Here is a 16,187-nt window from a genome sequence, read left to right as displayed (position 1 = left end):
TCTCTTGAGTGCTCTTGATGACACATTGTAAGAAGTGTTCATTATTCGGCTGAGAAAACCTACGAGAGGACCATGCCACTTATAGATACCAAAATAACGTCGTTAATGCGTTTAACCATAAACCAACATTTTGCATACGCACACAAAGACATTTCCAGCGTGACTCCTGTGCCAGGCGAGATGCAATTTCTCAGACATCGTAATCTCGGCGTGCTTTCAGCTTGGCGTCGGGCGCCAAACATTGTTGCCCGATAGACTGGGGCCTGCGACTAATTGATTGTGATGAGCCGTTTGTTTTGAAGTAAAGGTGAAACCACGGCTCATCCCTCTTGGGTGAACAGCACCTGGCTTGTCTATTAAGGTGAGAATCCGACTATTTTGGGATTTTCAGTAAATTTGCACTCGATTATTATTTTAGCCGAGTTTAAGGAAAGCTAAGTCAGATTCAACTCATACTCCCATCCCACACGTAAAACCATTCACGACAAAGTTGCCACATTCTCATCAGGGAAACGGACCTTCATGTTGTTTGCTTTTAGCCCGTCCAATGAGCTTGGAGGGCTTGAGATGAGGCAACTCTGTTTTGATTTCATTGATCCAACTCTCCATTGCCTGAAACACAAGCAGTGGAAATCTGTTACTCCTTGAGTTGTACTTCTCGCAGGATAACGATGCTGAGATTTAAAAAATTGCACCGGGCGCTGGTGGCAGACACCCGTGAGTGTCGGGGTGCCATTCCCTGGCTCACCAGGAGATGTGAATTCAACCCGTTCATATTCATGGGATAGAATGTTTCCTCCTCGCACGTATTGACCGTGAAATAGGCGGCATCCGTTTCGCAGTGGACGCTAGAAATCCCTGACGTCATTTAAAACGTTGCCAGCGTTACAGTCCACATTTGCCAAATTCGAAAGCTCGCGTGCAAATGACTCAACACTTGTGATCGTCTACATATCAAGGTGTTGCTGGGAAATTAATCAGTGTTTACATGTGGGAGGAAACCACAGCACCCAGAGAAAAACCACACGTGTGAGGGGGAAACACTCTATCCCATTAATAAGGGACGGGTTGAATTCACATTTTTGCTGCGCTGCCTTCTTCTGGTGAGCCAGGGAATGGCACCTCGACACTCGGGGTGTGTGCCACCAGCACCCGGCTAAGTGAGTGCGATGTGATACTGTGCGTTCACCTCGGAGATGGCACGTGTTTTCACAAAGAGGATGGATTTGGTTGCAGCATTGATCTGGTATTCGCGCCGCAGTATTTCCTCCAGTTTGAGGAGCTTCGGATTTTCATTTTCAGGATTGTTCAGACATGACTCCAGATCGCGAAGCTTTTCTGAAAACGAGGGCAACATGCAAACACATAAACACGCGCGTGCAGACACAAATCTCGCTTTAAAAACAAGTGACAAGCTCCGTAAAAAACATAAAATAAAAGTTTTAAAAGGCCATTAATACTCTGGTTCTTTCGGTAAAGTCACGTAGAGAGAAAAAATAATAATAAAAAACATGACGTTTCGGTCGCAACACAAGCGGCCGAAACGTCGTGTTTTCTTTCGTCGTGTTTTCTTTCATTATTTTTTCTACCTACGTGACTATACCGAAAGAACCAGAGAGTATGTATTCCTGCAGTCACGAAAGCATCAAATCAAGGCCATTAATATTTGTCCAAATCTCCCTGCCGCAGGACCAAATTTGAAACCTATTAATAATCAAAACGTTCATGGCCTTGTGAGTGACAACAACGACTGGTTTCCGTATGCGCCAGTCACGTAAGTACACATACCCGTGCCCTTCAAATAATAATGGTGTGCATTTCAATTTCTGTGCACCTTTCTGATAGTGCAAGGCTCTCACAAATGTGTTTCACAGACATAACGTGCAGTAGTATCACAGCTAGGGGGCGATGTTGCTATGCCTAATTCCAATTGAATAATGTGCAGGTACATTTTTCTATTTTTGGTCAATTGTGGACCATGACGCCCGCACACAATGACCAACTGATTGCCTACTCTTTGGTTTTTTTGCGAAAATAATAAAATAAAATAAATGAAGACGGAAGCTTGTGTTGCCTCCAAAACGTCGTGAATTAATTTTTTTTTCATTTATTTTATTAAATTTTTTACCTACGTGACTTTACCGAAAAAATCAAAGAGTATGAATCCTTGCAGTCACGAAAGCTTAAAATCTAGAATCATTGCCGCCTCTTTTAGAATGGCGTCACGGGGACGTCCACTGTGATGCAGATGGTGCATAGTCTTTTTAAGGTTGGTGCACCCGCAGTAATAACCAGGGCGGCCTGTTGAGATTCGAACCGCGAAGCTCTACAACAAGTGGAGAACGCCCTTCAGCCGGATGAAATCGCCGCGTAAAAAAAATATGAAACTCTTAGAAGGAGGCTTTGGGCAACGTTCATTCCAAATGTTTTTTTGCTCGTTAACATGTATTCGTGTTTCCGTGTACGGGGGGTCGGGTTAAGAATCCAATTTGTGGTGGCGTGCCCTCACGTAGCCAGTAGCTCTCCCTCATCTCCTGTTTTTCAATAAATCTGCTTCCATTGTGGAGGAACTCACGCGGGTGTGAATCGTCAGCATCGTGTGCAATGGCGTGTGCACCGTGCAATGAACACAACACACCGTGTAATGTTGTCGTTCAAATTTAAGGGATGCTTCAGCCAGAGATATTCCGAAATTCAAAATACTAATCTCGCTTATTAATAATCGAGGTGTAATGCCAAAACGCAAGCAGCCGTCCTCTGCGTTGTGGCCGAAACGTCGTGAGAATTTTATCTTAATATGTTTTATTTTTAAATCCTTTATATTGAGTGCACTTGCTTGCTTGCTTGCGCGCTTACGACCGTGCAAATCTTTCGTTCGTTTTTTAACCCACTTCCCGTGATCCAATCGAGCTGACATTTTGCACACAGACTCGTTATTCCAAAATTGTACACTTTTTAGGAAAAAAAAAGTATATTTAATTACCAATTGCTTAATGGTGACAGGCAATCATCTGACCCATAGGTGGCAGCCATCTCAAGCCAGAGGACGAAAGGACTCTAGCCGCCACGCATATAAAGGATTTATAGTGAAAAACTTAGTTTTTACGGGTTAATTTTTTATTATTTTATTTTTTCCCTTCTACGTGACTTTACCGAAAGAACCAAGAATATGAATCCATGCAGTCACGAAAGCTTTAAATCGAAATGTAGTGGCAAAGTTACATGGGAAAATGTTGAATCGGTGCTTCATTCATCAGCTCTTATCATCTCTTTCCTAAGTTCTTATAATAACCTTGGTGAAGGCAAGAGACGGTATTACTCTTATCTCGTACAGATTTGATAATGCTTGTGATTAACTTGGAGTAGAATGATGAAAAATTTGAAAATGTAATAAAAATGTTCCTTGGGAAGAAAATGTACTTGGATTGTATGATTGAGTGGTTCGAAATGCAGATATGTACAGAGGGCACGTCTTGAAAATTTTACTTGAAAGTCAACCTGAAGTAAGCTATGGGATGAGGTGATTGGAAAGAAGAGGTGAGGAGTTACCTAAGCACCGTTTCAGAGGCGAGGGAGTTTAATCAGTTTAAAAAATTGTTATAAGCGTGAAGAGCAAACATTTCATCTTCGCAGCGCATTTTGGCTAACCACCGAATAAAGATGATCACCACATCGCGCGCTTTCAGATGCACTTCTGCGGCCACCTGGAACGCTCTTTCTTCCGATATTAGGAAGCCACTGGAGCTATGCACTTTTTTTAATCTCGATTGAAAACTAATTTAGTTAGAATTGCTTTTTGTGTTGAGTTTGTTGTCCTTCCCCCGCACCTCCGATTAGCACGGTTTTCTGCGTATGGTGCGAAAGAAGTTCACCATACCTACACATACATTTGCTACATATCATGCCAGAGCCATGGAACAGACAAAGCGTTGCTTCTTCCAAGATAAGTGGGCAGCATTCATGGGCATCTTGTGAAGCAAGGGCTGAATAAGCATCAGTCGGTTGGAATGCCATCTCAACACAGTACACTTCAATTTAAGTCAGCGGTGAGTGAATATAATCATCTTCTTGGTTCTTTCGGTAAAGTCACGTAGAAGGGAAATAATAAAATAATAAAAATTAAACATAATAAAATACAATTCTCACGACGTTTCGGCCACAACGCAAGCAGCCGTCCTCAGATGCTGAACGCTGTCTTTCCGACAGCCCTGTTCTTCACCTGAGGACGGCTGCTTGCGTTGTGGCCGAAATGTCGTGAGAATTGTATTTTATTATGTAAAATTTTTATTATTCTATTATTTCCTCCCCACCCAGCCCTTCCCAACCCTCCCCATCCAGCCTCTTCCCACCCAGCCCCTCCCTCCCCATCCAGCCCCTCCCCACCCAGCCCCACCCAGCCCCTCCCCACCCTCCCCTCCCCACCCAGCCCCTCCCCACCCTCCCCTCTCCACCCAGCCCCACCCTTCCCATTTTTGGATGCATGACGGACGGACACAATAATCCCCTGTGGCCTGTTGTAACCAGGAGGTTCCTACCAGTATAAGGATATGTAAAGACTGCAAACCAGTATTATTCCTCGCGTAGAGGCGAGTGTTGTTGCGAGACATTTTGCTTATTGTTATTTTCAAGAATGAACATGTTATTTTACGATTGGGGGTTTCTGGATATTGTTGGGGGTTGGGTGACTAACCTCTGGACCGACCCACACTTCTATCGAGCGACGAATTTTCAAATACGAAAAGTCCTCGCTTAAGGAGCGTGCACACTGTAATGCGTTTTCAATATACGGTAAAACCTTGGATTGCGAGCATAATTCGTTCCGGAAACGTGTTTGTAATCCAAAGCACTCGTAGATCAAAGCACTCATATATCAGTTGTGATCACGTGACGCTCGGCAGACAAAGTGTATATACGTACTACTCGTACTGCAAGACCTCGCTCGTTTATCAAATTAATATTTATTTAAAAAATTTGCTCGTCTTGCAAAACACTCGCAGACCAAGTTACTCGCAATCCAAGGTTTTATTGTAATGCGGTTCTTCCGTGAGGGAACACTTTTTCGCACAAAAACAGAACGTGCACCGTTATGAAAGCAGTTTTCGACTGGTCGATGATGAACTACTTTCTTGCGCTGCGCGCTTTAGCGGTGTGACACAGCACGCGGCATAACCTCGTCTCAGTTTCTTGCCCTGCCATTGGATGACTGTCGTGTGACTTTACAGTGCAAGCGTGAGTCAATTTTGCATCGGTTTCTTTACTTATGCCCTCCAATGCATATAATCGGTGGTTCTTCCCTTCACGATTTTTCGCTTAACGCAGCACTTTTCAGGCACGCATCTAGCGCGTTGAACGAGGAACGGCTCGGGTCGTGACAGCGCTGTTTGCTCAGCAAGTGTGTAAACAAAGTAATGCCTCCATCATATTTAACGTCAGACGTGATAATCACTAACTGGCAACAATGAATGTACAAGTTTCATAAACGAATAATGCAGGCAAGGGTTTTCTGTTTGGGGTCATCTGGGAAGTCTTTGCCCAATGGCAGGTGGAAGAAGTCTCCATTGCTGACAGGGTCTATGTTTTAATATATCTACTGCACATTGTATTTATCTCTTTGCTTCCCCAGATTGTTCTGTCAAGCCTCAAGTGTTCCATCTACAGATACAATGCCTGTCACGATTACATTTTGTAATGTTGAGAATACCTCATTTGTTGTCCACGTATTTAAAGACCAGGGACATCTCCTGGGCCAGACGGTATAAAAATACTTTTAACTAAAAAAATATTTAAAGACAAGCTTACCTTTAAAAAGGTTGACGAGTGTTTCATCTATGTCAATGAAACCTTTAGAATCCAGCGATGCAAAGAATTTCTGAAGATAGTTCATTGCATCCTTAGCTCTTGTATCCTCATTAATAAACAAAGCGTCATTGTACTTCTGCAAAAACAAACATTACACGGCACCTTTTGGTTATGATCAGAGCAATTTGGACGACACAAAAATTAATGTGTGGAAGAGCCGGGTACTAAGTAAGCAGTTCTCCTCATGCCTTTATCTTCCCACGTTCGCCATTCCAAAAATATGCATACAGTAGAGGCACGGGCTTCCATTCACAGCTGTAAACGTTCAAGTAAAAGATAAGAATATCATGCAAACGCAGGCTGACCTTTGCATCAGAGCCCGAAGAAAGAAACTCGTCAATTAGTATGAATCGTATCTTATTTTATATTTATAGAGCGCCTTATAGCGCAAGGCGCTTTACATAATTTAAAAGCGGTAACGAAAATAGAGTGATTTAGAAGGCAAGGGCATTTCAAAGGCCGAGGAATGAATGACCGTAACAGAGGTCATGTGGGGGTCACGGAAGGGCTATAGGGGAGGGGCGGAACGGAGTGGGGGGGGATGGGAGGGAAGAGGATGGGCAACGGGGAAGAGGTGAAACTTCAAGAGAGGAAGGGGAGGAGGTGAAGGAGGCAAGGGAGGTTAAGGAGGTAAGGGAAGTGAAGGGGGTGAAGGAGGGGGACTGCTTCATGTACACGGGGACAGTGCCGAGTCTATGGACGGTGCTGCTCAATGTACAGGGGAAGTTCCTTCTGCAGTGGTAGTGGCGCAAGGAGGGAGAAGGATCGATAACGAGATTGGGCACAGGGAGGAGAGACAGAGAAAATACTCTCCATCATTAGACCTCCTTTGCCAGTACCAAAATATAATAATAGGGGTTCTTCCCCTTTTTTCTGGCAACAAAACTGAAACCTTTTTACGAGGAATCACAATACTTGTGGTCAAAATGCAAACAAAAACACTTTGATAATATATGGACCAATCAGTTGCAAGGACAATGCATATGTTATCAGAGTGTGTTTTTTGTTTGCATTTTGACCACAAGCATTGTGATTAATGCACACGTGATTCCTTGTAAAAAGGTTTCAGTTTTGTTGCCAGAAAAACGGGGAAAACCCCTATTATTATTAGTAAAGAGAAGACTGAACGAAGGGCACGAGGGGGGGACATGACGATAGAGAGAGAGAGGCAGCGACAGTAAACGGGGAGCCGGCCAAGTTGATGGAGAGGAGGTGAAATGTGAGAATTAAACGGGGGACTGAAAATAACCCACGCAGGGTTATTTTTAATTTGTTGGCAGGGAAGTGAGTGCATAGGCAGGGAGACCGAATAGAAGAGAATTGCAGTCGTCGAGACCGGGTCAAGATCGGAGCATGAACCAGGAGTTTTAGTGGCAGAAAGTGAAATGAAAGGTGGGATTTTCCTGACATTGAATAGATGAAAGTGACAGATGCGAATCGCTGTGGATATGTGGGCAGAAAGAATTAGCCAACATACTCTTGGGTTTTTCGGTAAAGTCATGTAGGTAAAAAATAAATAATAAAAATATAATTGAAATGATAATAGAAATAAAATAATTATTCTATTTCTATTAGAATAATTATTTTATTTCTATTATAATTTCAACTATATTTTATTACTTATTTTTTTCCTACGTGACTTTACCGAAAAACCTAAGAGTATGAATCCTTGCAGTCACGAAAGATTCAAATCTAGAATGAGCCAACAGTCAAAGGTGACACCGAGGTTGAGGGCAGAGGAATCGGGAGCGAGGGAGAGAGGAGGGTAGGGATGGGAGGGATGGGATGGGGGAGAGAGGGAGGCTGTAACAAAAATAATGATGTTTTGGACAGATCGAGAGAGTGAAGCGCCATCCAGGATTGGATGGCAGTCAGGCAGGGTGGAGGAGATGCGACAGGAAAGGTCAGGGTTGAAAGAGGGAAAGGAGACGAATATTTGGGTGCCGTCGGCAATTAATTGGCGAGTAGAGCAGTGTTAACGTACGGCCCGGGGCACTAATGAGCGGCTGGAACACACCATGAGGTTAACGGAGATGAGAATGCTGAGGTGGATTTGTGGAGGGAGTGGAAGAGATTGTGTGAGAAACTAAAAGATGAGCCAACAAGTGAAGGAAGCATCCATAATACAGGTAGCATCGTCGGCAGAGGAGAATTTGAGTGAGAAGAGACTGAGAGGGCTTGGACGTACGGATGGCTGCGTTGGAAAGTTCAGAGTCATGACAAACGAGGGAAAGAGAAAGACCCAAGAAGGCACGGCGAGAAGTTGTCAGTGAGGATAGGAGAGCGTGCGATGGCGTTACCGTGAGGATGGCGACGTATTAAAGACCGTGGAGAGAGAGAGAGAGGGCTCGGAAAGCGGGAAAATAGAAGATGTATAGGAATTGTATTGATTTTTTTCTCACAAAAGGATATATTGTAGTCAGGAATCTGAAGAAGCTGGGTATCAGGGGAAATTATTTGCTGGAGAGGTTTAAGGCCTGTTCATTAGGCTTTCAAGCAAATCCACCTGAAACCCGTACCACGAGTTGGTGCAATCGATGCGACCTTTCCGTCCTATTCACAGGATCATCCGGCACGCTCACTTTGGGTGTACAATGTGTATGGGAACGAGGCCCGATCAGAGGGATGGATAACACTGGTCAACACACTTTTTCTGGCATAAGGTATTCCAACGGTTTAAATGTAATTTTTGGGTGCTGATTCCAAATCTGGCATCAGTTTTTGTCCATCACATCAGGTTTTTGAGATATCAAATATTGCATTTTAAATAAAAACTGCAGAAGAAAAATATTAAATGTGGATATCTACATAAAATGATATTATAAACACACTATCCTAAAAATACAGCACCATATTTTAACACTAAAGCAGTCACTGACTCGCAACAACTTGCAATCATAAGTGACAGAGTTAATTTCGGGTAAAATCAATGAAAATGGGGTATGCCGATAGCATAAAAATGAGATGTGATAGAGCAAATCTGAGATCAGATTGGAATCAGCACCCTGAAATTAGTCTAAAACAGCTGCAAAAGTCTAGGCTAATTAATTGAAAAATGCTCTTGGGCAGAATTCCCATATCCTGCCCCTGCCTGGGACTTGGTCGACATCTGGCCTCCAATCCTTTAGCCTTGCAGACAGTTTCACATGTTCAATTGGGAAACGGGCAGAACGAAACGTTCAGCAATGCCACACTCCGAAAGAAAGCTCAGAAATTGCTTCCTCTGCTTTTGTGTTGATGTTTCACTCTCCTGTGTTTCACTGTTTCAGTGTTTCATAGTTGCTGACTCTCTGTTTTACTGTATATATATCTGTTTTTGCATTTCAGAATTTTCTTGCTGTGGTTGTTCCACCTGCTGAAGATCGCTTGTGTTGCGATCGAAACGTCGTGATTTGTTTTATTAAATCCTTTATATTAAGTTCGCTTGCTTGCTTGCTTAGGACCGTGCAAATTTTTCGGTCGTTTTTTAACCCACTTCCCATGATCCAATCGAGCTGACATTTTGCACACAGACTCGTTGTGCGTGACAATGAATTTTCGTGAAAATTTTTTCCTAAATTTTACACTTTTTAGGAAGAAAAAATTATATTTAATTACCAATTGCTTAATGGTGGCAGGCAATCATCTGACCCATAGGTGCCAGCCATGTCAAGCCAGAGGACGAGAGGACTCTAGTCTCCACGCATATAAAGGATTTATAGTGAAAAACTTTGTTTGTACGGATTAATTTTTTTTATTTTATTTCTACCTACGTGACTTTACCGAAAGAACCAAAGAGTATGGATTCCTGCAGTCACGAAAGCTTCAAATCAAGATTTAACCATTTCTGTTCCTCTGGTTAACAGCTCCCCTCTCTCTATCTCTGTTTTGTATCAACCTCTTTGTATGTATGTTGAACTTGTGTATGTACATTGTTGAACTTATGTTGCGCACTACGTAGCCAACCGTGCTAATCGTAGGTGCGGGGGCAGGACAACAAATGTAGTATAGTACTGTAGTATATAGTGTAGTGTATAGTAGTGTAGTATAGTATAGAGTAGTGTAGTGTATAGTGGAGTATGTCATGTATAGTAGTGTGTGTATGTTGAGTTTTCAATAGAGATTCAACTCTCTCCATATGCTGTAAACTGCACTCTAATATATCAATGCAGGTCTTGCCAGATACCTCATTAAGCATTTGGTCACGAGTCAGATTCCAAAATGTGCTGTTCAGTACATAAATGCAGGTACACATGGAGTTGCATCACCCCATATATAACGAGTGTAACAGGTGCGGTAAAGTTCATGATAAACAGTGCAGATGATCAAAGAAATTACAACAAAGAAACATCGTAGTAGTGTGGACAGGACTGGGTCGTGATAGGCTTAGAGCAGAGGGGCAGCACGTAAGGTTCCGTCCCTTCTCATATGTTAATAACTTTGTTCCTTACGATAGTCAAACGCTTCATTGAATGCTGTTTCATATCTCCGTATATATAAAAGGAAAAGTTGTGATTATGTGTGTCTGTTCAAAATGTTTAGCGTACTTCCCGACATGCAACAAACTTGAAATGTGTCATGTGGGTACTTTCCAGCCTGTACACCATGCACAAATTATAAAAATACACTTCTTTTTTTAGGGGGGGGGGGGAGAGGGGAGCTCAATAATACATACATTTTTTGCACGGCAAGTGAACTGTGACGTCACATCTGTCACGTGACCCGCGCATGTGGCAGTGTAACGCATTGTAGTGTAGTGGGTAGCGCCACACTGGGCTACGAACCCGGCGACCCGAGTTCAATTCCCGCTCACGGCCACCACCGGTGACGATAATTTTAACCGGTCCTGGGCCTCCCCTAGGTCGACTCAGCCTCAAAACGAGTCACTGCTGTGGTGTGTGAACATCGCCACTGGGGAGACAAAGGCGGCCGGGCGTGGTGAATCCAAGTCCCGGGCGAAGCCGGGTAGTAAAGCTCGTACTGTATAAAGAAAGCCACGTGGGAGGCGTTTAGAGGTAGGGAGGGGTGAGGCGTGCTGTGTGTCTGGGCTGAGTGGTAACCCAAAGTGACCACGTTGCAGTTGTTACACAGGCAGAGAGCCACGTGGGAGGCACTGAGAGGCAGCGAGGGTGAGGCCGTGCCGCATCTGTGAAGCAAGTAGTGAACCGGTGGCAATCAAAGTTCAGTCCCTGCCGGCGCAGGAACGATATGGGCGCTGCCATGTCTCCTGGAAGCTAATAATAATTGACATTTGTAAGGCGCATTTCATCCGAGGGTCCCAATGTGCAGTGGCAGGCGCCCGCCGCGAGAGGTTGGAACTGCGTAACACAGAGCCGCAGCGGAGTCATGCAAGGCAAGAGTACTGTCGAACTTTTAATATTTGATTGAACGTTACCGCCCCCCCCCCCCCCCGGTTATATAAATTTACCCGCAGGTGGCTTGTGCACGAGAAGATGGACCAGCACAATTTCTGCTCCAGCTCCTTGTCGTCCGCAATGGAGATCCTGCTCCCCTCCCTCTGCACTTTTATCACCCACTGCTCATACTGCTGTGTGCCGCATTCGTTTCCTTTCTTCAGCTCGGGCTCAGAGTCTGGGACGAGAAGGGTGAATGGGATTAATGTCCTACTTATCGGACTCGCATTTTATTGACATGGGGATTGATGGCAGGTTTTGGCTGTCAAATAGCAACTAACTGTTCCATCTGGAGGGAAGAGTAAGTCAATGCAGCTAGGCGGGTGGAGGTTTGCAGTCTTTACATATCCTTATACTGGTAGGAACCTCTGGTTACACCAGCCCACAGGGGATTATTGTGTCCGTCCATCGTGCAGGGAGGGGAGGGTGGGGAGGGTGGGGCTGGGTGGGGAGGGGAGGGTGGGGAGGGGCTGGGTGGGGAGGTTGGGGAGGGGCTGGGTAGGCAGAGTGGGGAGGGGCTGGGTGGGGAGGGTGGGGCTGGGTGGGGGGTGGGAGGGGTGGGGCTGGGTGGGGAGGGGAGGGTGGGGAGGGGCTGGGTGGGGAGGGGCTGCTCACCCCGTGGTGCCCTTATAAAACTCAACGTTTAACCTACTCACGCCGGCTTGTGCCCGCCCTCACAGTCGGCCATATTTGCGGAATACACCACGCCGCCGTTGACCCTGGCCATTGACCGAGCAACCCAACGTTCCTACCAGCTCCCTCCGCAGGAATGTGTTCTACAACGTTGCTGTGAATAACCTTGGTGATAATATAAATCGGCTTATCGGGCCGTGAGTTCATCTTTGCAGCCCCATTAATGACGTTCTTCAAGAATTTATTTGTTTTCACCGCTCGTTTAAATAAAGGCCGTGTCAAAAAATCTGGCTGAACCTCTCTGAGGTTATTTGTCCAAGTCTTTATCCCTCTGCTCTAACGTTTAAAAATCTATCTGCTATTCTGTGTACTCTAAATATCTTGCTCTTCTTATATTCTCTTCACGCAATCCATGTGGCCATTTATAATTGAATTTGATCATCTTGATTTGAAGCTTTCGTGACTGCAGGGATCCATACTCTTTGGTTCTTTCGGTAAAGTCACGTAGAAGGGAAAAATGTTTATAATAAAAATTAAACATAATAAGATAAAATTCTCATGACGTTTCGGCCACAACGCAGAGGACGGCTGCTTGCGTTTTGGAAAAAAGTGGTGTTTTTTTTTCCAAATTTTCTTGCTGTGGATTTCACACCTGATGATGATTGCTTGTGTTGCAGTCGAAACGTCGTGAGAATTTTATTGTTTGATTTTTTTATTATTTCCCTTCTACGTGACTTTACCGAAAGAACCAATAATATGAATCCCTGACAACGAAAGCTTTACAGTAAATAAAAATTTAGGTGGTATGTGTGTGCAAGATGTGGGATGTCAGATTAACCAGACAGACAATGGAGTGTGAAGAATCAGCCCCATCATGGAAGCCATCCCTCCCAAAGAAACAAGCCAGGATCAGGCCACAAATAATTTTCCGTGATGAAGTCCTGCCCAGTACAATGACCATCAAAGGCGGATCCGAAAGAAATGTCAAGACCAGTGTCACATTTATTGATCTGTCTTTGGCCTATGATACGGTTTGGTATCAAAATGTAATGCTGAAGCTATCCAGAATCTTGCCATACGCTGCTGCTGATCTGTAACCTGCTCAGCAAATGAAGAGTGCACCTCGACCTGGCCAGACAAGTTTAATTACGACCCCTCACCCTCAATAATCGGCATCTCCAGGGTGCTTTGCTCACTTTTACACTATTCAACCAGTACACGAGTAATATTCCATAGATATCTCCTGCAAGTTCATGTGCGTGGACAATCTTCTCCCCCCCCCCCGCTACACAACCCCACAGCCGTGGTGAGGTGGAGGCTACTCTCAACTGTGACCTTAAACATCATGTCAAGAGTATTTCACTAAATATCGACTCAGACCGAACCCAAGTAAATTGATTGTCTCGGCATTTCGTCTCCACAACAACAGCGCCAACGTCACACTCAACGTGACCTTCTGCGGCAAGGTTTCTGGAAAAAATCTAAGCAAAGGATTAACCTCAAATTATCTGCTGCGAGGTGGGGGGGGGGCGACCGCCTCGCATGCTCAACCGCTGAGCGTTGGTTAAAAACTACACCTTAGGTGGAATTTTACACTTAGTTTGTAGTTATGTGTGTATGTTGAGCTTCTTTCGCACCGTACGTAGCCAACCGTGCTAATTGGAGGTGCGGAGGTAGGACGAGGTACGGGGAAAGTTTGCCTTTCATTGAACAGGTCACAGAATGAAGAAGGCATGAAACACTCACCTGGTAAGTTCAGGGAAAATAAGAGGTCCTCCACTTTGGCCATAATATCTTTGATGATGTCTGCAAATGGGTCGGCACGACGTCTCCCAACCTGTAGGATATCTGCGCCGAGAGAGAGAGAGAGAGTAAACCCGTAGCCAGGTACGAAATATGAGACATTTCCTGTGAAAACACTCTCTCGTACCTGTCAACCCACACTCTGTGTCTTACTCGCCCATGTGCATTGCAACCTGATCTCATCACCAACTTTTAAAGGCTAAATATGCAGAGGTAAGAAAAACACCCATTTGAGACGTTAAATGCATCTTTAGTTTGTGCACAAAAAACTGTTTTATAGATGATCATGATTTGAGGGCTGTTCCCTCGGGCTTACGAAAAACGCAGGAATAGTAAAACTGGTAACCGTAATGCTTCATAGCAACGAAGCTTTACAAAGTCTGCCATATATGCTGTTTATAGCAGCCTTCGTAGATAAATTTATAAAAAAAAAATTTTAATTGATTGAGTACCTAATTTTTGTTGTCTGATTGAGCTACGCAAAACCGCTTGGGAAGGGAATGCATGTCGACATTATGTTACGATATGGGGGTGTAATGTTGGTCACTGTACGTTCGCGTGAAGTTGAACGCTTTCTCAGCGACGTCACCAGTTTGCATTCTTCCATCGTTCAAATTACCAAACGTGGACAACGTTGATGCTTTTTAAATTTTGTCACTATGGCGAGAACGCCCTGTACTGAGCGTAGATGTGGATACCTGATGCACAAACGGAAAAATGAAACACTCTCTGAGTGTGCGACTGCAGTCATCCAGAAGACCGCACAACGTCTAACGACGCAAGGCCCGATCCACAAATACGAATGAGACATCGCCAGAGCGACGATACACTCCGCTGCTCCTAACGCGGTTATCTGAGCTTGAGCACCTGAATGTGAAATCGTAGTTGTTGCTTTGCATCTACATCAGCCATACAAGAGAAGATGGTGTAATAAATGAGGTCGCATGGTAAAGCCTGCACATGCAGTGAAGAAGGAAGATACGTACTGTGCTGTGCTATGGGCACAAACTGAGCGAGCTCTTTGAGATTCCTCCGAACAGTGGATATGACACAAGTATCCATGTTGGCGCACAGCATTAAGATATGATCAATTGCCCCTTTCAAGCTCTTATTGTCTCCAACTCCGACAGAGGCTGTAAGGCCCACGATCTGTGAAAGGGGAAATACAAGGTAAGTGTGTTTTTAAATACTGTACATTACACCTTACCACGATGACAATAATGAGTGGCAGATTGAGTGTGTAAATGGTGCGAATTATAATGATGATCTAGAGGAGCTAGAAAGTTTAAATTTGGAGAGAGAAAAAAGGCAAGCTTGGGCGTAATCACCACCATTTATTTTTCTGCCAAATAAGAGTCGCCTTTCAACTACGACTTAAATCGCGGCCTTTACCTGAAGTAAAACTACAAATCAACAGGTGCATCTATGTGTGTCAGTATTAAGATAATGCAAAATAAAAGGCTTTACCCTTTCTGGCGTAAATACAACTACCACGAGTATGTGTGGATAATGTAGACTTAATGCTTTGCAATAGGTGTCTTTTTGGTGTTTGAACATCTTGACAGTTCAGTTTAACACGTAGGTTTTCGCGACCAATATCATCCATAATGCAAAAAAAACCTGTATTATGGATCTTGACAGCTGTATTTATGCCAGAAAGGATAAAGCCAAATCAGCAGGCATTAAACGTTTGTGGAATACAGTGGCGGGCCGTGCATTTTACACCTAGGCCTTCAGTGCTATCCTCCCGCAATTAAACCGCCTTCGAATAACCTCACCATGACACTAGGGCTATAGGCTATTGTCATTCGACGTAACCACCCCATATTCGCATAGCCCAAATCAATGTAATTACCAAAGATACAAGAACAAACTCACAACAACCAGTCACATTTACTCATACGACCACCAAGCAAACAAAAATTCAGCAAAACACAAATAACACAATCAGGATTCAACAGGCTTCCCCACAGAAAAAACATATCTAAAGCACTACATCTAAAAATCTAAACGTCAAGAAAGAAAGTTTAAATAAATCTCAGATGATGCTCCGTTACGTGCTAGCGAGTTTTACTTCAGTTAGCTAACTGACCCTCCGATCACGCGGCAAGAAAAATGCTGACGTAGGCGGCTAGGCCAGCTAGAAGGCTCCGTCCGGCGTGTCAAAGAATACGCCCAACATGGCAAACTCGATATCTGATTGGTTAAAGAATATGACAATCTACAACATCATCCCCATTTGCTTCAACAGCAGAGGGGATTCACTCGCCATTCTGAAGGCCTCAGGGTCGATTTTTCTCCCGGAGAGGCGGAGACAGCACAGGTGGAAGATCTGATTGGATAAAAGCTCTAATTTATGAGCTGCACTGGAAGCAGCGCAACTGAGAGAGAGAGTAGCAATGAAATGACGTTAATAGACTAATGGGAACGAACTTTGTGAAATACATATAGCATTAATGAAAATTTCTATTAAATTATAAAAATAACATTTTCTGATTC

At 44.1% G+C, this 16,187-nt stretch overlaps 1 protein-coding gene across 2 annotated transcripts in view; it reads right to left on the bottom strand.

Moving 5' to 3' along the window:
• RIGI (RNA sensor RIG-I) overlaps positions 1-16,187 on the bottom strand; it is a 63,476-nt gene that overhangs the window by 11,329 nt on the left and 35,960 nt on the right. For both annotated transcript variants that reach the window (XM_078614127.1, XM_078614128.1), the window contains exons 10-15: positions 14,675-14,837; positions 13,632-13,733; positions 11,267-11,430; positions 5,800-5,935; positions 1,190-1,338; positions 519-612 (exon numbers count right to left, since the gene is read on the bottom strand). In XM_078614127.1, the coding sequence (XP_078470253.1) occupies positions 519-612; positions 1,190-1,338; positions 5,800-5,935; positions 11,267-11,430; positions 13,632-13,733; positions 14,675-14,837 (808 nt within the window). The remainder of the gene's footprint in view (positions 1-518; positions 613-1,189; positions 1,339-5,799; positions 5,936-11,266; positions 11,431-13,631; positions 13,734-14,674; positions 14,838-16,187) is intronic.

This window comes from Lampetra planeri, chromosome 43, assembly GCF_965212315.1.
Source record: "Lampetra planeri chromosome 43, kcLamPlan1.2.h2, whole genome shotgun sequence".
NCBI classification, from domain to species: domain Eukaryota; kingdom Metazoa; phylum Chordata; class Hyperoartia; order Petromyzontiformes; family Petromyzontidae; genus Lampetra; species Lampetra planeri.
The sequence above is the reverse complement of the archived record's forward strand: the minus strand, read 5'-3'. Positions and strand labels throughout refer to the sequence as shown.